This window comes from Muscardinus avellanarius, assembly GCF_963383645.1.
Source record: "Muscardinus avellanarius genome assembly, chromosome: 14".
Classification (NCBI taxonomy): Eukaryota; Metazoa; Chordata; class Mammalia; order Rodentia; family Gliridae; genus Muscardinus; species Muscardinus avellanarius.
In genome coordinates, this window is record NC_137800.1 from 74,928,638 (window position 1) to 74,956,628 (window position 27,991).

General features: G+C 37.6%; 1 protein-coding gene across 2 annotated transcripts in view; it reads right to left on the minus strand.

Moving 5' to 3' along the window:
- Positions 1 to 27,991, minus strand: part of NUP153 (nucleoporin 153) — a gene marked incomplete at both ends in the record, with an annotated part of 67,537 nt that overhangs the window by 13,355 nt on the left and 26,191 nt on the right. Inside the window, 8 exons of one of the 2 annotated variants that reach the window (XM_080710720.1) lie at positions 3,430 to 4,047; positions 8,116 to 8,238; positions 9,991 to 10,075; positions 11,385 to 11,483; positions 12,389 to 12,526; positions 20,918 to 21,056; positions 21,756 to 21,805; positions 26,531 to 26,677. In XM_080710720.1, the coding sequence (XP_080566846.1) occupies positions 3,430 to 4,047; positions 8,116 to 8,238; positions 9,991 to 10,075; positions 11,385 to 11,483; positions 12,389 to 12,526; positions 20,918 to 21,056; positions 21,756 to 21,805; positions 26,531 to 26,677 (1,399 nt within the window). The remainder of the gene's footprint in view (positions 1 to 3,429; positions 4,048 to 8,115; positions 8,239 to 9,990; positions 10,076 to 11,384; positions 11,484 to 12,388; positions 12,527 to 20,917; positions 21,057 to 21,755; positions 21,806 to 26,530; positions 26,678 to 27,991) is intronic. The other variant, XM_080710721.1, reaches the window with a different exon arrangement.

Genomic DNA, 27,991 nt, shown 5'->3' on the forward strand with positions numbered 1-27,991 from the left:
GTTAAAAAAAAAAAAAAAAAAAAAATTATCAGCCAGACACACAAATCTGTAATCTAGTACTTAGGAGGCTGAAACAGGATCATCACAGGTTCAAGCCCAGCAATGTACTGTACCTTAGCAAGAAGTTGTTTTCAAAAACAAAATAAAGTTGGAAGTGTAGCTCAGAAATAGAAACCCCTTGGGTTCAATCCCTAGTGCTACGAGAGACAGAGAGAGACTGCTCACAAATTAGATGCTAAAAGACTAAATTGTCCTGAAGAATGTCAAATTTTCTCAAATATCACAGCACTCTAAGAAATAAGATGGAAATTGTAGACAATATCTTAACACAACAAATACATATCCATAGAACATTAATTTCAAGACTTCAAAGCAAAGGTCTCTGCCCTTGAAATTTTTATTTTTATGTAAAAAGTATTCTATTCTATCAGCCAGGTATGTTGGCTCACAAGCATGATCACAGAACTTGGGAGACAGATAGGAGGATCACAGGTTCAAAGGACAGTCTCAGCAAGCAGTGAAACTCTCATCATTCTAGCTAGACCCTGTTTCAAAATAAAAATAAATAGAGCTGGGGCTGCTACTCAGAGGTAGAATACTCCTGGGTCCAATCCCCAACACCCCCACCCCTCACACACACACATACACATCCTATATCCTACTATGTTCATGATTAGTCATACACTATATGACTATATCCTATATCCTACTATGATTAACCATACACCATATGATATATCCTACTATGTTCATGATTAGTCATACACTAGCCATTTAAGAGACATTTATCAAGCACCAGAATATAACTAGGTTCTGGGACATAAAGATGAATAAAATAAGCCTTAACTTCTAAGGCATTCATGGTCTTACAAATGCATAGTAACACCTTGCCAAGTGACGAATGATCTAAAACCAGTATACAAAGACAGAAGAAATGCCTAATAGGCATGAGAGGATTCAGAGGTGATCGTGAAGTGTCGAAGAACCAGCATGTGTGGTAAGGTAGCAGGGGAGGATGACGCAGAAGGCACACTGTGTGAAGACCAGTGCTAAGGCTGGAGCCCATCTTTCTAGCATTCTCATTTCTGCAGTCTCCAAATGTTGCTTTGGTTACCTGAAGAATCTCTGCATTTTATAGGCTTACTCTCTTCTATCTTGCCAATTAAAGGTGATCACTGGAACTCTAGCTTTTGTTCTTTTCAGGTATTGGGGATGAAACCCAGGGGCATTCTACTTATCCCTATTTTATTTTTTATTCTGAAGCAGGGCCTCACTAAATTGTAGAGGGCCTCATTAAGTTGCTGAGGCTGGCCTACAGGTGTGCACCACCATAAATTCTCAAATTTACTTCAATCTTTCTCTGTTCCTTCTGCTATTCTGGTTCAAGTCCTCCCTCATGTCTTACTTGAATGTAGCCTTCTTATTGAAATCACTGATCTAAATCCTTTGAAATCCAACCTCCTTAGAGGCAATAAGTGCCAGGGAGTTTTTGTTTATCCTCTCTGGCTGCTCCTTTAAAACAGTAATTGCAAAAATTTTTACGCCTGCTATTCCCTTATGTTAACAGAGTTAGTTTTAGGCTATGTTCTCTATTCATTCAACTCATCTCTACTAGGGTGACTAAAACCAACAAGCTCCGGGCTAAGAACTCCCTTGTCTTCTCCAGGCCTGAGGGCCTGTGATCCTTTTCAGTTGACCAAAGGCCATATACCTATCTGGACCTAAACTTCAGGAGTTTGAAATTTACAAGTCTTTAATTGTACATGAATGTGCAGTTCTATCTTCACATATACATATATACGTGTGTATAACCCCCCCAATTTTGGTTCCATTAGTACATTACCTACTACCTATATTATTTACATGTCCTCCTGAACTGTCCTCAAATTTTGTTGCCTTCACATTCATCTACATGAAGCCACTACAGTGACATCAAAAATACAGACTTGAGCAAATCATTCATCTGCTGAAAACAATGGTTCATCATTTACAGTATAAAGTTCAAGTTCTTTAGTACCATTTACTTTCAGACTTGAAGTTTCATTATTCTTCTGTCAACTCAATTTTTTTTGGGGGGGTGCGGGTCTGGGGATGAAACCCAGAGGCATCTGACCTCCGAGCTACACCCCCGTCCTACTTTTTATTCTTTATTTTGAAACAGGGTCTCACTAAGTTGCAGAGGGCCTCACTAAGTAGCTGAGGCTGTCTGCAAACCATGATCCTCCAGTCCAAGCCTCCCGAATGCTGGGATTACAAGTGTGCACCAACCACACCCAGCTTGTCAACTCAGAATTAATTTTGGCTTTCTACATGCATCAAGGTTTCCTTTTTTTTAAGTGAAGAGAGAACTGAAGGTTCTAAAATCTTGTTTTTATGGGGATGGCCATTATGAATTAGAAATATGGCTCAAGTGCTCAGGCAAGGGGGTCTGGGTGGTAACTCAAAAGCTTTTATTACAGAAACAAACTACACATCTACAAATATTACAATAAAAATGGGAAGCATAACTCCCAGGATGTTTTATTTAGTATCAATTTTATCATAACTGTACCACATATTATATAGTATTACAAAACCAGCAGAGTCACTTGTCACTGAATTAAAAGTAAATCTTCAGTAATTCTTCCTACTCTGAATAGAGAAACAAAAAATCTTAAACCTAACTCTACTTTTTCCATACATGTTAATATTTTTCCATTGAAAAATAGAGCCTGGTGTGGTGGTGCAGGCTTGTAATCCCAGCATTTGGGAGGCTGAGACAGGAGGACCTCACAGCTTTGAAGCCAGCCTCACCTACTTAGTGAGGCCCTTTGCAACTCATTGAGACCCTGTTTCAAAATAAACTATAATAAACTATAAAAATTAGGGCTGGGGAATTAGCTCAGAGGTAGAATGCCCCAGGGTTCCATTCCCAGTACCACAGCAAAATGTGTGTGTGTGTGTGTGTGTGTGTGTGTGTGTGTGTGTGTGTGTAAATACACACAACATTAAACATTTCAAGCTAATATTTAGCTACAACCTTTCATAAAGCATTTACCTATCCCTTAAAGAGACCTTCCCTATTGATCACTAACCTTATTTCTACTTAAAGAGACAAAATAACATATTCTGTATAAAAATAGAAAAATAGAAAGATTGCCCCATTCTGAGGGCTTTCAATGTCTATTATTCAACCTTGATTGTTATCATGAAGAGCAACAAGTTTTTAATAAAACCACACCAAAAAAGGATCAGAATTATACTGAACAAACCACTTATCCTAATCCTAAGCAAACAAGATCTAGTCCCAAACATTTTAGCTTAAGGTGATTTTAAAAAATTAAGATATTTGAGGAAATATACTGTGATTCCTCTTGGATGTTTTACAGAATAAATTAAAATGTTCTGAAAAATAACAAGCAAAATTATTCCATAGAGCCATAAACATACCTGGTTTCTCAGACATACAGGACACACATTTACTGTCTTCTGCATTATTATAAACACAGCATACTGGACACTCCCAGGATCCCACAGGCCTTTTGAATTTATCTCCAAATCCTAAGGCACCTGAGGCCACAGTGCAGCTGGAAGGCGAAGCGGTCACAGTCACAGTACTTTCTGAGGCCACCGTCGATGGGAGGACTCGCTTCACACCAGTTCCAGGTTTTGGTGTTTCACAGGCTACACATTTTATCGCCTCGGGTTTATTTTGTACTAAACAGGTGTCACAATCCCAAGTTCCCACTGCTGGTTTAAATTTGTCTCCAAAGCCTGTCCCTGATGCAGGAAGAGTTGCTTTGCCATTTTTGCTTGGTGTCCCAATTCCAGTCTGCTTAGTAGTTTCTTTTGCTGGCAATTTTGCTGCTTGACAGGCTATGCACTTGCTGTCTGTAACTTTGTTCTGAAGTAGACATGTATCACACTGCCATGGTGATCCACTTTTTAAACTTTCCCCAAACCCAATTCCACTTGAAGAAAATGTACTTATTGCTGGTCTTGTATAAACTACTGGGCTTGTTGTGGTAGGCTGAGCAGCAAGAGAATCTACCTTTGGTGATGTGAAACCTACAATGGGGGAAAAGTGAAATGTTTAAAAAAGAAAGGCAGAAGCTTTCTAATGCAATACTATTACTGGGAGAAAATATTTGACTTACTGAAGGGTTACGATATTGTTTTTCACACACCCAATCATACTTATTAAAAATCTAATCAAGCCAGGCGTGGTGGCGCACGCTTGTAATCCCCACGCTTGGGAGGTGGAGACAGGAGGATCGTGCTGGTTCAGAGCCAGCCTCTCTGGCTTAAGAGACTCTGTTTCCACATAAAAAAGTTAAAAAAATAGGTCTGGGAATGTAGCCCGTGGGAGTGTATCCTGGAGGTAGAAGGGCTTCCAGGAACCCCAGTACCACACCAAAACAAAAACAAAAACAAAAAAAAAAACCTAATCAATAAGCTACATTTAGATTATTTAAAATTCTACAATGAGCTGGGCGTAGTGGCGCACACTTGTAATCCTGGCATTTGGGAGGCTGAAACAGGAGGATCGTGGTTTACGGCCAGCCTCAGCTACTTAGTGAAGCCCTTTGCAACTCAGTGAAACCCTGTTTCAAAAAAATAATAAATAGGGCTAGGGGTGTACTTGAGGTAGAATGCCCCTGGGTTCCATCTCCAGTACTAAAAAAAAAAAAAATCTACAAAAGATATTTCCTTTACACTATAGATCACCTTCTCCCTCTAGGAATTTCTAGTTAGATGTTTTCATTTGGACTAATCTATGCCGTATACCATTTTCATCAATGTTTCCCCATATTCTCCCTTTCTGCAACACTGAACTACAAAATAGTCACAGCCTTCCTCCATCTGTCTGTTCTTTGAGTGCTGCTTGACTATGGCAAATGACTTCAATACCTATAATCTTTTCATACTTTCTATTCATAATCAACAATTACGGTAACTTCAGCCTTCTTTATAAACCAGCTGGAGTAAGCAGGCATTAACTATTTGACAGATGTCCTTCCAAAGGAAAAGGGTAATAAGGACTGTTTTTTATTATACTAAACCCACATAAACATTAAAATTGTATAGTCAATGACAAATCCCAATAAATATGTACCAAACCCTCTGGTAAGGTCTAGAATCATAAAATGACTAAGACAGCCTATTCTCATATAGTAACAGCTCATGCTACTCAAATACATGGTCAAAGTTTCCTAATAGTAACTCAAAACACAATTCATAATTTTAAAAGCCGTTCGCATATAAAAACTGATAATGTACTTAGACCACAGCAGTATTCACAGAGAACCATGAAATGGTGCAATGACTTGTCATTGAATTTGACTTACTCAAGATATATTTATTCACGGGAATGACTTTCTAATTCTTCACTTGGGACCAGCTAACTTTCATTTTATACACACCAATTCTTAATCAGTGATTTCTCTAAGCCTTTAGCACCAAAATTAGAAGAAAAAAAATATAGAAGGTTGTTATAGAAGCTTTCTAGTAGAGCCAAAAAAACCAGTAAAAAGCTACTGTTAGAAGGGCAAAATGAGCCCACATATTTCAGTAACTCCAAGAGGTGAACAACGTACTATTTTGTTAGTGATTAATCTGAATCACTAAAGTTGGAAAATTTTTAACAGTAACCATCTCAAAGCATTACAGATTTCTTTTCATTCCATTCTCTCAAATTTTCCTAATTTTAAAGATTCAAATTTTTCCTATTTCAAAAGCTGAAAGGAGTTAGGCATGATGGCATAAGCTTGTAATCCCAGCATTTGGGAGGCTGACAGGAGGATTGCATTTCATGGCCAGCCTCAACTACTTAGTGAGGTCCTCTGTAACTTAGTGAGACCCTGTTTCAAAATAAAGAATAAAAAAACAGGCTGGGAGTGTAGCTTGATGGTAGAATGCCCCTGGGTTCAAACCCAGTACCACCACCACCCCATAAAAAAAAAAGGAAGGAAAGGAGGCAGAGTTTGGTGTGTGTGGTGTTGGTTGTGGGGATTGACCCTAGGGATATTCTACCCAATCTATACTCCCAGATGCTTTTTTTAAAAAAAAATTTTGAAACAGGGTCTCACTAAATTTCAAAGGGCCTTGATAAGCTGCTGAGGCTGGCTGAGAATCTGCTATCCTCCTGCTTCAGGCTCCCAAAAAGACATGCACTACCACATTCAGGTAGGAGCAGGTTTATGAATGCAAGGTAGAACCCTAAATATATGTAGAAGATAAACGACCCTTTTTTGTACTGGGGACTGAACTCAGAGGTGTTCTACCTCTGAGCTACAAATCTAGCACCCATCCCCTTTTTTTCTTTTAAATTTGAAACAGAGTCTTACTAGTTGCTGAGTCTGGCTGCAAACCTGTGATCTTCCTTGCTTCAGCCTCTCAAGTACTAGGATCATAGGTGTACGTCACCACACCCAGCTACATCTACATACTTGGGAGCCGAAAGTAGGAGGATAAGAAAGGATGCAAGTTCGAGGACAGCCTCAGCAAGTCCTGAGATTGTCATCAACCTGTTTCAAAATTTTAAAAAGGTAATTAAAAATAGGGCTAGCCAGGCGTGGTGGCACATACTTGTAATCCCAGCATTCGGGAGGCTGAGACCAGAGGAACGCGGTTCGCGGACAGCCTTAGCTACGTAGTGAGGCCCTCCACAACTCAGTGAGACCCTTTTTCAAAAGAATCAAAAAATTGGGCTAGGAGTGTAGTTCGGAGGTAGAATACCCCCTGGGTTTCATCCCCAGTACTGCAAAAAAAAAAAAAAAAACACCAAATAGATAGACAGATAAGATAGGAAGGGATGGGGGCATAGTCCGGAGGTAGAATGTAGTACCAAAAAAGATAAAGGAAGAAAGGAAGAAAGAGGGAGGGAGGGAGGGAGGGAGGATAGAAGGAAGGAAGGAAACAAGGAAATAAACACACATTTGGCATTGCCTTCTTCTTGGCTAATTCTAACACATGTATTTTGGAGTTCTGCCACAAGTGATTAAAACTGTCTAAATTACTAGACTCCTATGGGCAGTATATATACCATCTACACAAGAAGGCTAGACCAAACCCAATCCTAAATCTTATTGTAGAAGCCAAAATCATTTTTAAAAAACTATGCTGTGACACATGAATATATCTTCCGGGTAAATTTAAAATTATTTCTAAGGCCAGTTGTAAATTATTTCTAAGGCCATTTGTAATCCAAACATTCGGGAGGCTGAGACCAGAGGATTGCGGTTCACAGACAGCCTCAGTTACTTATGAGGCCTTTCGCAACTCAGTGAGACCCTGTTTCAAAAAAATAAAAAGACTAAAAAATAGGGTTGGGGGTTAGTTCGAAGGTACAATGCCTCTGGGTTCCATCCCCAGTACCGCAATAAATAAATAAATAAATAAATAAATAAATAAATAAATTCTTTCTGGAGGTATTAGGTTACCTTATTACCTTATAAACAGTTTTATAACCTTATACTATGCATTACAATTTAAACTGGACATCTTCGATTTCAAAACTAAAACTTTATTCCTGTTTGAGGATTCCTATTCATCCCCTTCAAACTATTACCAACTTTAACATGGTTTGTTCGCTACATATTTGTATACATGTATTAAATTATAATACTATATTCCTATAATAAATACAAATACTATGTTAATTTTAAAATAAGCACCATTATATTAAGTAGTGACCTTCAAGTCTTGTTTTGAGTACTCTCCCCTACATATGTATGTTACTATTGGGCAAATCTGGCTTTGTTCCATACATACCAAAGTAGGGAATAATGTGAGAAGGTAGTTTAATGAGTTCATCAGAGAAAGACATGTTCACATACCATGAGGTTTATTTAACACTTATTCAATACTGACCCATCTTTATTAGTGGATAATTCATTTTTCTATACTTGCCTCTTAAAGAGATTCCATTACTAGTCCTTGAAACCCAGGGCCTTACCAAGAATTTCCCATAAAAGAATAACATCTCACAATACCTAGATTCAAAAATCAATGTCCTATCAAACTATTTGTAGTTTTTAAACACCTAATTTATGACACAGATAACATTAAAATAAAATCAAGACTTGGTAATTAATAAGATTTTTCTGCTATCTCAAAGGCAGCCAATTATCTTACCAGGACCTCTCAGAATATCTAGAACACTTCCTTCCTTCAAAATCTTTGCAGGTCTAAAAGGGCCCTCACAATCATCATCTTGCTTCTTACAGCTGGTGCTGTTCACTGCAGTAATATCTTGAGCTGTAATTTTTTAAATGATGAAAGATATTATGCCAAGAAAGAGCACTGAACCCTTAGTTAAACACACTTAAAGAAAATTTCAAAGACAAATTTTAAGGTACATTTTCAGGATTTCTTAAAACACACTTAAAACATAGGTAAATAAAAATTAGCTCAGGTCACAAAATAATTAATCTTAACTTCCATATATTCAGTCTGCTTTTTTAAAGTGGTAAGAACCAGAGGCATTAAAATTAGAATGCACAATTCCATAGACACCACTCCTAAGAGCATGCAAAATGAAGTCCAAAAAAACAAGAGTAATTTCTTGAGATGCCACAGATCAAAAGTTACTTTAACAAACTGTTACTAAAACATTAACAACAATTAGAATTTTAATGTCTTTCCTTATATTGTCACAAAACTGTTAATCCAAGTTTTAATCCTCTTGAATCCACAGTAAAATTAAGGAAAAAAATTACTGGTAAGAACTACAACTGATATTGCTACTTTCTATTGCATAGGTCTGTTTGATCCAATAAAAAAAATTTGTGGCTGGGCGTGGTAGTGCACGCTTATAATCCCCGCGCTTGAGAGGCAGAGACAGGAGGATCATGCAGGTTTGAAGCCAGCCATGGGCTTAAGAGATCCTGTTTTCAAATAAAAAAAGCATTAAAAAAAAAATAGGTCTGGGAGTGTAGCCCAGAGGTAGAAGGGTTTCCAGGAACCCCAGTACCACAAAAAAAAAAAAAAAAAAAAAAAAAAAAAAAATTTGTGCCACAAACACATTAGGTAAATTGTTATTTCTGGACTGCTTTAACAATCTTATCTGCCAGACCATCCAAAGATAAAGACCCAGCTTGTTTTTTTAAAATATATTTTAAGAAAGGACCTGGCTTTAAGAAAGGACTCATTAGGTGTTTGAAAAACACTTCTGGCAACAGCCCCCAGCTTATTTTTCTACCTGAAAACACCTCATTCTTATACTTAGCTACACTCTCACTCAACTCACTACACCGCATACCCATCCTTAAACCCTTGTAAAATGATCTCCACTTACTACATTCAGAATAAAACTGAATTCCTTAGCAAAAAAATAAAGGATTTTTAAAATTTAAAGCTCCCTCTCTAAAACTTCATGACAACTTATCTGTAGTTCTCTAAGTATCAGGTGCTTTTTCTCTTGCTCCTATAAGCTCCCACTTGCTGTTTGTTTCTTGGGCAAAATGCCATTCTTCAAAATGCTTGACCTGAGTAACTCGCTCCAGGTGTTTCTGCATTTCCTAAACACTGAAAGAAAACCGCCACCACCACAATAAAATCCTGTCTTATTTTATCCAATTACTTACTTCTCTTTCTCTCTTTCCCTCTCTCTCTCACAATGATGTTGAATCATCAAATGCACAGGCCAGCTTACTACCAATAAAAATTATTCTGAATTAAACAGTAACATCTAGAAACAAGGATCTGTCTGCTATAACTATAATGTAGACAACCCAACTCTTAAATTCATAAGACTTCATGTTTAACAACCTATCATCTTATTTTTACTAAATATAGACACTGAATAAATTTGCTATGAGTATTCTGCTCAAAACTGTAATAACTATCTCTCAAGAAAATGAATATAAGGTACTGATAAAAAGATAACAGTTCTGCTTGTTTTTCAGAGTTAATTTCTGGTGAAAACATTCGAAGAAATTATCAAAGGTGAAAATCTGAAATACTAAAGTATGCAACTATTTCTTGTAAAAACAAGAAATTTTTACTAACCTGAACTACTTATAACTGCTTCTGAAGTATTACTGGAGCCAGAAAGTTCTGTTTTTGCAACAGGCACACTAAATTTAAATCCAATCTGTAAAGAGAAATGGTATCCTTTAAGGATTAATTTATTCCTAAACAAACAACAGAGCTTAGTTTCATAACAAGTTAAAAAATGCAGTAAATTTCATCTGTTCTCAATAATACACATAGTGTTTCATACTTTATAATTTCTAAGACTGGAATTCTTAAGCCAGACACTATGATGCATACCTATCATCCCAGCACTAGGAGAGCTGAACAGGAAGATAGTTTGAACCCAGGAGAGTTCAAGACCAGCTTGCGAAATGACAAATGGGCTAACTAGGTGTGGTGGTGCACGCTTGTAATCCCCGCGCTTGGGAGGCAGAGACAGGAGGATCGTGCTGGTTCGAAGCTAGCCTCGCTGGCTTAAGAGACCCTGTTTGCAAATAAAAATATAAAATAGGTCTGGGAGTGTAGCCCAGAGGTAGAAGGGTTTCCAGGAACCCCAGTACCACCACCAAAAAAAAAAAAGTGTGACTATGAACAACTGATGGGTTGCAGGCATGCAGGAAGGGAAATTACACTTGATCTATAATACCTAGTTATGACAAAAATAAGGATGGTCAAAGATGGAAGGCAACATGTTAAAGTCTATATGCTAAATGTAGGACAACCCAAACATTAATGTATTACTATATAAAATGTGTCTTAATCATAAAGAATATGTTATGTTTAATATGACTTAGTTGATTAGGTACTAGTCTTTTTTTCTTTTTTTCTTTTGGTGGTGGTACTGGGGTTCCTGGAAACCCTTCATTGGGTTGCACTCCCAGACCTATTTTATATTTTTATTTGGAAACAGAGGTCTCTTAAGCCAGCGAGGCTGGCTTCGAACCTGCGCGATCCTCCTGTCTCTGCCTCCCAAGCGCGGGGATTACAAACGTGTGCCACCAGGCCCGGCCTGGTCCTAGTCTTTTTAACTGGATCTAGAGCCAAGAAAATAAACACAAATTAGGTGAAAGTCTGGCAATGGCGTGAAATCTGAACATGGACTATAATAATTAAAACACCATGTTAAATTTCTTGAGTATGATATATTGAATGGATATAAGAAACGTTTTTAACATGATATATGAAGAAGTATTATGAGAATATCTAGATGTCTGCATTTTAACGGTCAAGTGGTACAGAAATGCATGTGCATACACATATGTATATAATAGTAAAGAACATACAATTGTTCACTTAGGTTTTCACAGAAGAGCCAATGTTTTTGAATTGGAAAAAAATGTTTCCTACTACCAATGGCAACTGAGACTTGCTAAAAATACAGCAAGGCTTTAAAAATAAATGTGAAATATTCCTTGCTTGCTACTTACAGATGATGGAGGTAGTACGTCTGCCTCAGTAGATTTTACAATCGGAGATGAAAATCTAAACATGGGACTGCCAGTGCTGCTCGAGGAGGTCATTTGTACCTGGTTATTAAGAAATGACACAAAAAGAGCTATTTAGAAGAAATTAACAATAAAATAGGCCTTGAGAAAGTTGATTATTTCAAATAAAACTAAAAACATTCTTTTTGCTCTTAGATTTAAAAATCACCTTAACGTCTAAGCCAGGCATGGCAGCACATGCTTGTAATCCCACCATTTGGGAGGCTGAGACAGGATGGTCATGGTTCTCAGACAGCCTCAGCTACTTAGTGAGGCCCTTTGCAACTCAGTGAGACCCTGTTTCAAAATAAAGAATAAAAAATAGGGCTAGGGGTCTCGCTTGGAGGTAAAATGCCCCTGAGTTCCATCTTCAGTACCACAAGGGGTGGGGGTCACATCAACTTCTAAACACTGAATAGCAAACTACTATAAAATCTGGCTTTGTGGGGATAGCCCACTCAGTACTGTGTGCATGTAGGTCACTATTATTATGAACTGTATTGTGATGTGACACTATAATGCACCAATAAAAGCATAAAAAAGAAAGCTTGGCTTCCTCTTGGAACAGGAATATATACAATCTTAAAGGTGGATATTTACCTAATGGAGAAAAGTAATATCTATGAGTAAGTTTAGAAAGTCAGGAACAAAAAAAAGTCTCAGGAGTTTAAAAAGATGTTAAGTCTACCTAAGTAAAAATATATATCTATTCCAAGTTTTAAAAAATTATTGAAAATACTATTTTACAAAAAACTTTTAAATTATCTTTTCTAATGCACCACCCAAAAGAGAATACTCCAACTATACTGTGTATCAAAGTAAAACACCATTTTTACTTCCATCTGCTGTTATTACCTTCCACTAAAAATTAATTTCAATAGAGAAAAAGAATTCGATTTTAAAAATAAAGAAAACAAAATTCATCTCATTTATGCAATGGTCTATACCTTGTTTATTAATGACTGAGGAGGACTGATGGGTGATGTAGAAGAATTCGTGATCAAAGGGGAATTAAAATTGAAGGTAGGCAGTGAAGAACTGGTGATTGGTAGGGAGATTTTCGGTAATACTGGTACTTCCATTTCCTAAAACACAACATGTTTTATAATGATATATTTATCTTTCTTTTCATTCTTTTATCTCTATTTTCATGTATAACTGATAAAATCACAGGTATATTTAGAAAAGAAGGTAGCACCGTGCGATATTAGCAATGTACACTCAAAAGTTAAAAAGCAAAAGATTTCAATCCCTGCAGTGTCACCAACAGCCATGTGACTTTGAATTCTATCTTCAACAGCAATCTTCTAATTAATAAAAACAAGTGGGATAAGAGTTTTATCCTGTATCATAGCTGTGGTAATAATATAATACATAATATTAGGTACAGTCTTAGCATTTAAACAACCACTTAATTATCAGCAGACCCCATGAGTTTGGTGAGCCACTTTGGTTTTTACCCCAGCAGAGCAAACTGTATCCCAAGTCTCCAGTGACCTAGAGTAAGAACATCCAGTCATGCATGGTGGTACAGTTTTGTAATCCCAGTACTTGGGAGGAGGCTGAGACAGGAGGAATATGGTCCCGGACAGCCTCAGCTACTTAATGAGGCCCTATGTAACATAGAGAGACCCTGTTTCTAAATAAATAATAGAGCTAGGGGTGTAGCTCGGAGGCAGAAAGCCCCTGGGTCCCATCCCCAGTACCACAAAAAAAAAAAAAAAAAGTTTTATTTCTACCAAAAGTGGAAATAAATAGCCAACCTATGTCCAAATAAATCATTAAACTCTGAGGGGGGACACGACGACTTTTTGTTAGCTAACCATTTGTTAGCAACAGAAACAACTAAATACAAGAAAATGAATGAAAAGGGCACTTGGAAGAAGGGAAGGCCACCAAGTAAGCTTTCTGTTCAGTGACAATGAGCAAATGAAATTCTGAAACCTGCAGACCTTTCAGTTGAGGAACCAGAAGATAATTTAGAGTGACAACAGCAGCTAGAAAATGAGAGAGATTTAAAAACAAAGAACCACAGAAAGAGAGCACCAAAGTCTGAATATAAACCACTCAGATCTCTGCTGGACCGCTAAACTACTAAGATGTACCACAGTCACCAAAGCAACTGAGTAAAACTACAGTTTTATGCAGGAGACAGAGTCTACCATATAGGAGAGAGAATGTGAGTTTAGTTAAGTTCACTGCTGGCTACAACAATTTGAGTAGTTCAAAAGGATGCACTTTATTGAACATAAATCACACCTCTTAGGTTGATCCAAAAAATTAAAGGCAAAATAAAGACATTTTCTGTGTGTGTGTTGTTTTTTTCCTTTCAGATAAAACTATGAAATCCCTGGCCCTAAAACCTGCTCCACAGTTCTTGAGGATTAAGAAAAATGATATCAAATGAAAACTCAGATATCAAAAAGAAATGAAGGAATATATAAACAAACACAAAACACGTTTCGTTTGAATTTTAAAAATTCAAAAAGCTGTGCTGGGCATGGTGGCACACACTTGTAATCCCAGCGCTTGGGAGGCTGAGACAGCTCCAGCTACTCAGGGAGGCTCTCAGCAACTTAGTGAGACCCTGTTTCCAAATAAATTATAAAATAGGGCTGAGGTGTAGCCCAGAGGTAGAAAGCTCCTGGGTTCCACCGCCCCAGTACCACAAAAAAAAAAAAAAAAATTTCAAATAGCTACATAAAACAAAAAACATTTTTTTTGTGATGTTACAATCTGTCATAAAACAAGTTATATATAGCAGAGAATGTTAGAGATGAATAGCAAATATAAGTATCTGGTTGTAAGATTTTGGATTTTATAGAAAGTGGTACAATAGTAACACAGTTGGGGAAAAGGACAAATATCACAATCAAGAGTCACCACTAAATAAAAGGGGAAAAACAAGCTGGGCATGGTGGCACACGCTTGTAATCCCAGCACCTGTGAGGCTGAGACAGGAGGATCGCAGAGGTTCAAAGCCAGCCTCAGCTACTTAGTGAGGCTTTCAGCAACTGAGACCCTGTTTCCAAATAAAATAGGTCTGGAAGTATAGCCTGGAGGTAGAAAGCCCCTGGGTTTCATCCCTAGTACCACAATAAATAATTTAAAGGGAATAAAACTAAAAAGCTAAGCTGGGCGTGGTGGCGCATGCTTATAATCCCCGTGGCGCTTGGGAGGCAGAGACAGGAGGACCGCGCAGGTTCGAAGCCAACCTCGCTGGCTTAAGAGACCCTGTTTCCAAATAAAATATAAAATAGGTCTGGGAGTGTAGCCCAGAGGTAGAAGGGTTCCATCCCCAGTACCACTGCCCCCCCCAAAAAAATGGAGGATTAGAACAAAAAGTGAAGTTACAACAAGCAATTCAAGTTAAAATACAAACAAGAAATTAGAACAAAAATTCAAATTTAGAACAAACAATCCAACTTAAAATACAAAATCAAATGGGGAACTAGAACAAAACAAAATTCCAAGCCCGGCATGGTGGCACATGCAGGTAATACCAGCATTCAGGAGACTGAAGGATCATGGTTCACGGACAGCCTCAGCTACTTAATGAGGCCCTCCACAACATAGTGAGACCCTGTTTCAAAAGAAAGAATAAAAATTAGGGCAGGAGATGTAGTTAGGAGATCAAATGTCCCTGGGTTCCATCCTCAGACCCAAGGGAAAAGAAAAACACCATAAAAGCAAAATTGCAAATCTTCTAGAAGATCCGCGGGATGGGCAGTAATTTCTTAGAATACAAGAAAAGAATAAAAATAATAGGATAAGGTAAATTCAGACTATAAAATCTAGAACTATCAAAAGATACTGGTAAAAAAAAAATAGGCAAGCCAGATTGAGAAAAACATAGTTAAGCTATTTATCTTTAAAGTTCTTTAGTCCAGAATTTATAAAGACTTCATACAGGTGTTGTGGTACAAACTATAATCCTCATAATTTGGAAGCTGAGACAAGAGAATCACAGGTTTGAGACCAGCACATATTAACGTATATGTTTTAAAATATAAAATATTGCTTCAGGTGTAGCTCAGAGCTCAGCACCCCTGAGTTTAATCCTCAGTACCATCACCCACCACACACACACAAAAAAGACTTTATATAATTCAATGATAATTCAGCATAACTTTTTTTTTTTTTTTTGCAGGTCTGAGGATGGAACCCAGGGGCATTTAACCTCCAAGATACACTCCCTGCCCTATTTGTTATTCTATAATTTGAAACAGGGTCTCAGTTGCAGAGGGCCTCACTAAGTAGCTGAGGCTGTCTGTGAACCCGTGTGATCCTCCAGTCTCAGCCTCCCAAATGCTGGGATTACAAGCGTGCGTCACCACGCCCGGCTCTCAGCACAACTTATTAAAAGGATAACGGTCAACTATTGGTAAGAATATAAAATTCCAAGACAGCTCACACACATCATTGGTAGAAAAGCAAAATGCCACAAGCATTGTGGAAAAGTTTACACAGAGACTGGCAGGTAGCTGGCCAGTCTCAGCAATGTAGCAAACCCTGTTTCAAAGTAAAAAATGGAAAGTGTTAGGGGACCTAACCCAAAAATAGAAGGCTCCTGAGGGTTCGATCCCCAATTAAAAAAAAAAAAAAAAAAACAGTTGGCATATAACCTCACCTTTTTAGGTATTTAAGTAAAATAAACACATTTAGCAAAAAAAAAAAAAAATTGTACCCAGATGTTCAGAGTAGTTTTACTCACAATAAAAGGAGCAGTCAGGAACAAAGGAGTACATACAAAATAACTGTATTTAAATGAAATTCCAGGAAAAGAAGAAAACAAAAGAGAAACATGATTAGCTCTAGGATCAAAGGTGATGAGACTAGACTGGGAAGGAAAGTAGTCAACTTCCTGGGATTATGGATGCTCAATAACGCAAATGCTGTTTATAGCTGGGCATGGTGGCACATGCCTGTAATACCAGAACTTGGGATGATGAGAAAGGAGGATGAGGGTTTGAAACTAGTCTTTGCAATTTAGTGAGACCCTCAGAAACCTAGTAAGACCCTGTTCTGAAACAATTAAGTCAAGTGTGGCGGCACACAATGATAATCCTAGTACTTGGGAGGCTAAGACAGGAAGATCACAAGTTCAAGGACAGCCTCATAAAAAAGTGAGACTGTTCTCAATCTAGCGAGGCTCTGTTCAAAATAAAAAACGGGGCTGGGGTTGTAGAAGCCCCATGAGTTCCATCCCTAGTAACAAAAACAAAAGGGGCTAGATGTAGCTCAGAGGTAGAATGCCTCTGGGTTCAATCCCCAGTACCACACACACACACACACACACACACACACACACACACACACACACAGAGCAAATTTTTATTAAATTAAAAACAACAAATATTTAACTCTAGGGCATGCTATAAAAACATAAAGTATTTGGGGTGAAGTGTACTGATGTCTTCAAATCATTTTGAATTATAAGGACATTTTGAATATGGACAGATGACTATCAAATATAACAAAATGTTAGAAATGTTGCATATATTCACTGCATAGTTCTCAGTTTTTTTGTCTGAAACTTCATAGTCAATGGTGGGGAGGGGGTAGAGACTAACATTATAAACATCTGGCTATTTTGTAGCAGCTTCTGCCTTCTCCAACCTCTAACCTTATTTTCTTGCCTTTAGAGCCCTGGAAACATCAAATGTATAACCTACTATCTTAAGCCACAAACTTGACCACAATGGTTCTTACTGACCTAGAACCAATGCTCTAAATTTGATTTTTTTCCCCCCCTCAGATTTTGGCTTAAAAGATCCTAAGTGGGTTCAACTAATCAAGGAGAAAACACCACCAAGATCTCTGTTATTAGAATCACCTGAAGTTGAACACACTAATCATGTTGATTTAAGCACAACAATCATTGAAAGTCTAATGACTAATATCTTTATTTGGGTTTTGTGTGTGTGTGTGTGGTACTGGGGGTGGAACCCAGGGACATTCTACCTCTGGGGTATACGCCCAGACCTATTTTAAACTTATATTTGGTAACACGATCTCACTGAGTTGTTGAGAGCCTCACTCAGTAGCTGAGGCTGGCTTCGAACCAGTGTAATCCTCCTGTCTCAGCCTCCCAAACCCTGGGATTATAAGCGTGCACCACCCCACCCATTCTTTGTAATCTTTACATGAGTTATCTTACATGAGATAGATATTATTGTTGTGGGACAGGGAAATGAATGCCCTACTATCATACAGCAACTAAGTGCAGACATGCCTCAGACCCAAGTTCAATATATTGGTGGGCAGAGTCACTGGAGATTAAATCCTGAGTTATATCCCCAACACATTTCATTTATTTTTTACCTTTATTTTTTTGAAATGGGTCTCGCTAAGTTGCTGAAACTGGCCTGAAACCTGTATTCCTTCTGTTTTAGACTCCCAAGTAATGGGATTATAAACATGCCCTATCATGCCTGGCTTCAATATATTCTTATTCCCAGTTCACAGATAAGTAACTAAGAAGGTATGAAGAAATAAAGTTGATCAGAGTACCTCATCTAGTAGGTGACCAAATTGTATATAACAAAAGCAGGGGCCATTAGATATCCCCAACTCAGTCTTATATACTGCTTACCTGCTCCGTATCAATGAGCTATTATACAAAAAAGCATTCACAGACTGGCATCACAGTAGAGGAAATGCCAGTCAGGTTAGTGACTACAAATCTTACAAATTTGGGAATCTAAGATAAGGTAAAAAGTAAACCACATCCTTACTACCTCATAGTACAAAACGGGTTATTTTAAATATAGATTTGTATTAACCTAAATGTTTTAGTGAATCAAAAGCCACCAATTTCTCAGTAGTAGTATTATCTGAAATCAGCATAATCATTTACATTCTATTAAATATTTCTCATTTGACCTTTCCCAAAGGCCCATTAAAACAAACACACACACACACACACACACACACACACACACCCTACCTTCAGTATTCTCCCAGACTGGCACTAATTGTAACTTAAGCCTTCAGTGGTCTGAACACACCTGACATGTAGGGGTGGGGGGAAGCATTGTGTTAAAAAAAAAAAAAAAAGTGTGAAGGAGCCAGGCGTGGTGGCGCACGCTTGTAATCCCAACATTTGGGAGGCTGAAAGGAGATGGCGGTTCACGAACAGCCTCATCTACTACTTTAGTGAAGCCCTCTGCAATTCAGTGATACCCTGTTTCAAAATAAAGAATAAAAAATAGGACTGGGGTGTAGCTTGGAGGTCAAATGTCTCTGGGTTCCAGCACCAGTACAGAAAAGAAAAAAAAAAGAAAGAAAGAAAGAAAGAAAAAGTTAAATTAAAAAAAAAAGTTTATGGTTCAATAAGGACACAAATGAAAGTTGAATAACAAATGGCAACTGAAAGCACTGTTTACCAAAGGTTAAATGATCTAGTGAGCTAAGTTAAAAAAAAAAAAAAAAGGTTAAGCCAGGCGTGGTGGCACACGCTAATAATCTCCGCCCTTGGGAGGCAGAGACAGGAGGATCACACAGATTGCTGGCTTCGCTGGCTTAAGAGACCCTATTTCCAAATAAAAATATAAAATAGGTCTGGGAGTGTAGCCCAAAGGTAGGGTTTCCAGGAACCCCAGTACCACCAAAAAAAAAAAAAAAAAAAAAAAAAATTTAAAAGTTAAATGATCTATCTTGCCTAAAAACACTGAAGTCCGGGTGTGGTGGTGCACACTTGTAATCCCAGCGCGTGGGAAGCTGAGACGGGAGAATTGCACAGGTTCAAAGCCAGCCTCAGCTACTTAGTGAGGCTCTCAGCAACTTAGTGAGACCTTGTTTCCAAATAAAGTATAAAATAGGCCTGGGAGTATAGCCTGTAGGTAGAGAAGTCCCTGGGTTCCACCCCTATTACCACAAAAAAAAAAAAAAAAAAAATTAAAAAAAAAAACAGAAATAAACCAGGCATGTTAGTGCACACTTGTAATCCCAGTACTTAGAAGGCTGAGATGGGAAGCCTGCAGGTTCACAGCCAGCCTCAGCAACCCGTCATGCCCTCTACAACTTAGTGAGGCCCTGTTTCCAAATAAAGAATAAAAAATAGGACTAGGGGCTGTTAACTAGAAGGCCCCAGGGTTCCATCCCCAGTACCACAAGGAAAAAAAAAAAAAAAGTAAACCTACCTACTACCAAGTATTAAAATACAAAATTACCGCTGGGCATGGTGGCGCACACTTGTAATCCCCACGCTTGGGAGGCGGAGACAGGAGGATTGCGCAGGTTCTAAGCCAGCCAGCCGCACTAGCTTAAGAGACCCTGTTTCCAAATAAAAAAGATGAAACAGGTATGCGAGTGTAGCCTGGAGGCAGAAGGGTTTCCAGGAACCCCAGTACCACCAAAATAAATAAATAAATAAATAAATAAATAAATAAATAAATAAATAAATACAAAATTATCTCAAAGAGCAATTTAACAATGTCTAATACATCTGAAGTTTTATGACATCCCTATAACCCAATAATATCATTCCTATGTAAATACCCTAAGGAAAATATTGCATACAGACAGATGAAAACTTAATAAAACCTGGGTGTGTTGCCGGGCGTGGTGGCGCACGCTTGTAATCCCCGCGCTTGGGAGGCAGAGACAGGAGGATCGCGCAGGTTCGAAGCCAGCCGCGCGCGCGCTGGCTTAGAAGACCCTGTTTCCAAATGTAAAAATAGGTCTGGGAGTGTAGTCCGGAGATAGAAGGGCTTCCAGGAACCCCAGTACCACCAAAAAAAAAAACAAAACAAAACCTGGGTGTGGTGGTGCACACCTGTAAACTCAGAGATTACAGGAGGCTGAGACAGGAGGATCACAGTTCAAGGACAGTCTCAGCTACTTAGACTCAGCAACTTAGCGAGACCCTGTTTTACAAATATAAAAATAGGACTGGTGGTAAGCTCAGAGATAAAATGCCCCTGGATTCAATTTAAGCAACACACACACACACACACACACACACACACACACACACACACACACACACACACACCCTAAGTGCATATTTGTTGAATTTAGCATGTATTAGGAATCAACTCAAATGTACAATGATGATAGAATGAATTTGAGGCAAATCTTCATACTGGATTAAGAAATACTAATGAAAGTAAATGTTTTCTTTCATAACACAAATCATACACACATAAAAAAGAAAACAAAAAAAATGGCATGAGAATATACACAGTATTCAGTATTTATGCAATTTTAGAAACAGGTAAACCTAAATAGTAATACCAGAAAGATCAAGTAATTTCAATGGCAATTCCTGAGAATGACAGTGGTTTTATTTTTGCTGTTACTTTGATACTCCTATAACTTAATAAAGTTAGGTTTTTACAAACACACTTTGAAGGGAATGTTTCAATAGCAGGTTATTCTTGCTGAGTCTCCCCAAACCCAAACCCTTCCATTACCACTATCATATCAAAGCTTTTAATAAACCTTAATAAGTATCAAGTATATAACCCTACCTCTTCCTCTGGAGGTTTAGAAGCAACAAAGCGTCTTCTCTCTCCTCTCATCGGACCACCACCACCACCACCACCACCACCTACTCCAGAAGATAAACCATTGGCTGCAGGAAGACTGAAATTTGGGTATGAAAATCCACTACCAAGTAAAAAGAAAATCAAAACAATTGATAAATTACTCTGATTCAAAACTTTTTAACTATATACTTAATACACCAGAACTGTTGACAAGAATGAAAATAAATGTACAACTAAATGTAATATAACATTTTAAACTGATTGTTTGGATACAGATTATATTATTATTTATTTTCTTTCTTTTTCATTTTTTTTGGGGGGTGGCACTGGGGTTCCTAGAAACCCTTCTACTTCCGGGCTACACTCCCAGACCTATTTTATACTTTTTTTTTTTTTAATTTGGTAACAGGGTCTCTTAAGCCAGCACGGCTGGCTTCAAACCTGCATGACACTCCTGTCTCCGCCTCCCAAGCGGGGATTACAAGCGTGCACCACCACACCCAGCTATATTAGTTAATTTTCTTAATCTTCAAAAAGGTATTTGTAAAAGCTGGGCAGGGTGATGCATGCTTGTAATCCCAGTATTTGGGAGGCTGAGACAAGAGGATTATAGGTTTGAGGACAGCCAGAGCTAGCAGTGATACTTTCATCAACCAAGTGAGACCCTATTTCAAAGACAAAGATAAAAAAGGGCTGGGGGTGTACCTCGTAGGTAGAATGCCCCTGGGCTCAATCCCCAGGTACCACCCATACACAAATGGTATTTACACATCAAAGCGAACCTTACAAATTAAAGAGAGGTATTATAAAATGTCATTACCTTTCTTGTTCTCTACTTTGTCTTGGTGTCCTGTTTTTTTCATATCCAGGCTAAAAAGGGGGAAAGGGGAAAAGTACATGCTTCTTTAGTTTTAATGGCATCCTTTTTCCTATAAATTTTAATATATATATATATATATCCAGGAATTTGATAATTTTATAGTTAATAAATTCAGACATTTGCAATTTAGACACTATCTTCTGAATGGTAAGCAAGAGTTATACTGTGATTATATGTACAAAATACCCATCAAATATATATCCTTTCTTTTTTTGGGCATTGGGGATTAACTCAGGGGCATTTTACCTTTGAGGTAAATATTTACCACAGCCCTATTTTTTTGTGTGTGTGTGATACTGGGGATGGAATCCAAGGACATTCGACCTCCAAGCTACACCCCCAGCCCTATTTTTTATTCTTTATTTTGAAACAGGGTCTCATGAGTTGCAAAGGACCTAAGTAGCTGAGGCTGTCTTTGAACCACGATCCTCCTGTCGCAGCCTCCCCAAATGCTGAGATTACAAGTGTGTGCCACCACACCCGGCCATAGCCCTATTTTTAAATTTTAAAACTCATCTTAGCCAGGTATGGTGGCACACGCTTGTAATCCCAGCATTCAGGAGGTGGAGACCAAAGTATCTGAGGATCAAGGTTCGCGGAGAGCCTCAACTACTTAGTGAGGCCCTCTACAACTTAGTGAGACCCTGTTTTGAAATAAAGACTAAAAAATATTGCAGGGGGTATAGCTCGGAGTGGAATGCCCCTTGGTTCCATCCCCAATCCTGCAAAAATACACACACAAACAAACAACAAAAAAAAACCCAGTCTTGCTGTTACCATGCACTGGCCTGAAACGTGCCATCCTCCTGTCTCAGCCTCCCAAGTACTAGGATTATAGGCATGCACCATCTCACCTGGCTACAAATATATCTTTTAAATATATAGTTAATATCGTCCTAAAAAACACTTTTACTTAAAAAGCTTTCACTTCTCTGTTCAGCCTATTAACGTAGAAGCAAATTTACAGTTATATTAATTTTGAAATGATTTTCTTCAACTTAAAAATCCCCTCCCTGAAAAGAATCAAGGCTCCTTGAAAAAATGACTAATTACAAAAATGGATTAGGAAATACACAAGATGAACATGGATTCTCTTATAATATCAAAAAGAAATAAAATGCTCAAAAAAGTAATGGGAAACATTATTATAAGGAGCCCATTCAAAGGCAAATACTGGTAATATAAGCATAAAAATAAATAATAATAAAGAATTTTAATCCACTAAATTTAAGAATTCAAAATGACAGGCAGGTGTGGTGGTGCATGTCTGTCTTTCCAGTAACTGGGAGGCTGAGAAAGGAGGATCACAAGTTCGAAGCCAGGCTCACCAACTTAGTGAGAGTGTCAACAACCTACCAAGACACTGTTTCAAACCAAAAAATTAAAAACTAGGGCTGGGAGTGTAGCTCAGAAGTATAACACCCCTATGCTCAATCCCCAGTACCATAAATTAATTAACTCAAATGGACATAAAAAGTAAATAATTATGTACAGAAAAGTATTCCTTATAATAAAAGCCAACTAACACACATAGAAAGAAAAGCAGAATTAGAAAACCTCCATATGGCAATCTATTATTAATAATCATTAACAATTATCATTTATATGTTAAAAGATTTGAACAAAATAATTAAATAATACTTTAAAAAGTGGGTGAAAGAGTTAAGTTTCAAAGCTATCTTCCCACAAAGTTCTTATTAATTACAAAAAGCAAAATAGGAACTTTATATTAGAACTGCCTTCCAGCACCATTTTAGTGATTACATCATCACTGATGGGACAAATGACAGTATGTGCCTCCTGAACACCAAAAAAAGCTGAGCATTCCTTCAGTGTTATTACTGTCAAAAGTACATTACTGGAACCAAATCATAAAAATAATCCCAAACTACATGTTATGCTACAAAATAGCTGCTATGTACTCTTTAAAAATATCAATGTTGTGAAATACTCACAAAAAACTTTTCTGGGCTAGAACAGGCAATAACATTACAGCTAAATAAAACGCATGATCTCGAATCTTTTTTTCCTTTTTTTCTTTTGCAGGTCTGGGGATGAACCCAGGGCCATTCGACCTCCAAGCTACCCTCCCTGCCCTATTTTTTAGTCTTTATTTTGAAACAGGGTCTCACTAAATTGCAGAAGGCCTCACCACAATCCTCCATTCTCAGCCTCCTGAATGCTGGGATTATAAGTATGCTTCACCACGCCCAGATAAAAGTCCTTTTATTCTTTGGAACAATTGGCAACATCAAAATTAAATCTACAGATCAGACAATGGTGTGGCAACATTGTCTATGGGTTTGATCACTGACTTGTCTGTAGAATACACAGACAAAACAATAAAGCATACGTGGTAAATTGTGGAATGCTTAAATTTTTTCTTACAAATCTATAGGTCTAAAATTGTGCTCAAAATACTCTTTAAAAATTTTAACATGCTGGGTATGGTGGTACACACCTGTAATTCCAGTATTTGGGGGCTGAGACAGGAGGCTCTTAAGTTCCAAGCCAGCCTCAGCAACTCAGCAAGGCTCTCAGCAATTTAGGAAGACTGTTTCCAAATATAAGAGAGTATATCTTGAAGGTAGAATGTCTGAGTTCAATCTTCAGCATATATATCACACACACACACACACACACACACACTTACACTTACCTAAGTATGGAGAGATAAAGCAATATGGCAAAATGTTAATGACTACTGCATCAGGATAAGGGAGTACATGAATAATCACGGTACTGTTCTTTAAAGTTTTTCAGGAAATTGGGTTATGCAATTAACTATGAGTAAAGGCACAAAACAGTATGATGATATGTAAATTCAGTAAACATTTTAGTTAAATGGCACAAGAAAAGAGACAAACCCAGAATGTGAAACATTTGAAGACAACTGGTGCCATCTCGTCCAAAGCCAATGTGCCCAGCAATTCCATTCCTGGGCATACACCCAAGGTAAATAAAACCGTATGTCCAAAGGGAGGAAAAAATGCATAGCAGCATTACTTATAGCCAAAAAGGTTTTACAAAATCCTTTAATAGATAAAGTCCAAAATATCTGTATAATGAAAGTTTCAGCCGTTGGGAAATAAAAATATAAAATTAAAATAAGCTGGGCATGGTGGTGACAAACTTGTAATCCCAGTACTTGAGAGGCTGAGATAGGAGGATCACAGGTTTGGGGCCAGCCTCAACTCCTTATTGAGGCCCAGTGCGACTTAGTGAGACCTTTTCAAAATAAAGGAAAAAAGGGGTAGGGGGCGGGAGTGTAGCTCAGAGGTAGAATGGCCCTGGGTTTCAATCACCAGTACCACAAAAAAAAAAAAAAGTAAAATATTCATACCTGCTACAATGTGGATGAACCTTAAGAACATTATGCTAAGTGGTCATTACAGAGTAAGAAAACTCAAGAGCCATGGGACAGGTAATGGAAATGTCCTAAAATTGCTGTTAATAAATTAATAATTCTGTCAATATACTAAAATCATTAAACTCACTTTTGGGTTTTTTGGTGTGATACTAGGGATTGAACCCAGAGTCATTCTACCTCTGAACTACACCCCCAGCCATATCTTATTTTGAAACAGGATCTCACTAAGTTGCAGAAAGCCTCACAAGGTTGCTAAGGCTGATCGCAAACCTGTGATCCTCCTGCTTCAGCTTCCCAGGTACTGGGAATTACAGGTGTTTGCCACCACAACAGCTGAACTATACACTTGAAATAGGCAAATTGTATGGTATGTGAATTATCTTAAAACACAAAAACCAATGTGGGTAGGGTGTTTGAAGTCTAGAAAAAGAAAACCAAAAGCAATGTCTGAACCTTGCTTGGATTCTGGTTCAAAATAGCCACTATTTAAAAAGAAAAAAAAAAGTTTAACAATAGACTAAAGTGGCTGGGTGTGGTGGTCCACCCTTATAATCCCAGTACTTGGGAGGCTGAGACAGGAGGAATGTAGGTTTATGGCCAGCCCCAGCTACTTAGTGAGGCCCTCCATAACTTAGTGAGATCCTATTACAAAATAAATTAAAAAAAAAAAAAACAGGATAGGGATGGGGGTATAGCTAGGAGGTAGAATGCCCCTGAGTTCAATTCCCAGTACTGAAAAAAAAAACTCGCAAAATAAAAATAGACTAAAGTATTACATAATATTAGAGAGTTAATGTTTAATTTTCCTACATACAAAAGAGAAAGAACTTAAGAGGTCAAATACATAATGTTTAATAGCACAAAATAAGAGATGCACATAAAAAAGCAAATCTGGCAAAATTAATCTAGACAATGGCATATACTAATGTTTACTAGTTAACATAGTTTAGAATTTCATCAAAGGAAATGTTTTTTGTTTTTTTAGTACTGAGGATGGAACTCAGGGTCACTGTACCTCCAAGCTACATCCCTAGCGCTATTTTTTATTCTTTTTTATATTTTGAAACAGGGTCTCACTGAGTAGCAAAGGGCCTAAGTAACTGAGGCTGTCTGCAAACCGCAATAGCTCCTGTCTCAGCATACAGAAGGCTGGGATTCCAAGCCTGCGCCACCACGCCTGGCTAAGTTATTTTTAAATCACACCATTCATAATCATTACTAAGTCATACATTCCATGCACATTAGTTACTAGACTATAGCAATAAGAGTAATTTTTTTTTACATTTTATATTCTTACTCATTCCAATCAGTAGGCAAAGACTGGTGAAAAGAAACACATACTCACACTGTCCTTTTTATCTATTCTTTGATTAGTCTTCCTTAATTCACCCGAAGGGGTCAGAGATGGTTTAAAATAAACAGTTCGATTTGCAGCTATAGAAACTGGCTTTGGGGTCATGAGTCTCTGAACAGGAGGATACTGAGAGTCCACCTTGTAAGTAAACAGAAAGCAAAACACCTTTATATACATGAGTTCTATTAAAAAATTACTTGATAATAGCTAACATGATTAGAGACCATTATTATTTCCTAAAGAAAAAAAATCAATAGATGCAAATATTAACAGGAAAAAAACTGATTAAAACTGAAACAAAGGATATATTGTATATTTAAATACATGCACACACCTAAATATTTCATAGACAGATTGTATTTTACTGCAGACTCAATTTTTCAATACATGTGCACACAAAAAAAATGGAACTGCACATTATCTAAACCAGCTCAAGAAATCTAAGCTTTTGCAGAGTGAAGTTTAAATATGACTAAAATTTATTTTTCCCCCAAATTACTATTATTTCCTTTATCTGCAATTAAAATTATTTTTCAGATGCTGGGAATACATCTCAGTGGTAGATACCTGTCTAGCACACATGAGGCTATAAATTCAATCCCTAGAACCACCCCACCAAAAAATACATACTTTTTCAAATACCCATGAAAATGTTTTAATTAGTAAAAGATGTTAGCAAATCTCTCTCCAAGACGGTTCCCCCATTGTTCTTTTAAAAACCAAACCAAACCCCTGCTAATTTATATATAATGGGCAAGACTGTCAAGACTTCCAGATTCTGAAATGAAGTATTTTACTGTGTAAGTGCACAAGTGTTTGCTAACAGTCCTTGGCTACACTGAAAGCTAGCAAAAATCCGCTGACTAAGATCACTATAAAGCTAAGAGTTTCTACTCTGTCCAGAGCCTGTAATCATATGAATAGCCCTTTCACAGAGCTGCAGCTGTGAACAATCTTGGTTTCCAGGGCCAAGATTCTGTGTAGTGACTAGCTCTTCCCTAAATCCTTTCCATGAGTATGACCCTACAACTCAATGAACACTTTATTTTGAAGACTACACTGTTTATTGGTGAAACATGAAGGACAATATTGTATTCTGGCTTTTTATTTCCTTGCACCAATAAATAAACTTTTACAAGTCAGGCATGATGGCACATGCTTTTAATCCCAGTATTTGGGAGGCTGAGAAAGGAGGATCACAGGTTCAAGGAAAGCCTTGGCTACTTAGCGAGACCCTCCTCAATTTAATGAGACTGTGTTCCAAAATAAAAAATTGGTCTTGTGGTTTAGCACAGAGGTAGAATGGCCCTTAGTTAAATTCCTAGCACCACAAAAAAAAAAAAAACAAACTTTTACTTAAACAATATTAAACCATCAGTAAGATTTTTAGTGACAATAACTTCATGGAACAATCTTAAAAGTTGTTACTTTTTTTAATGGTACTGGGGTTCC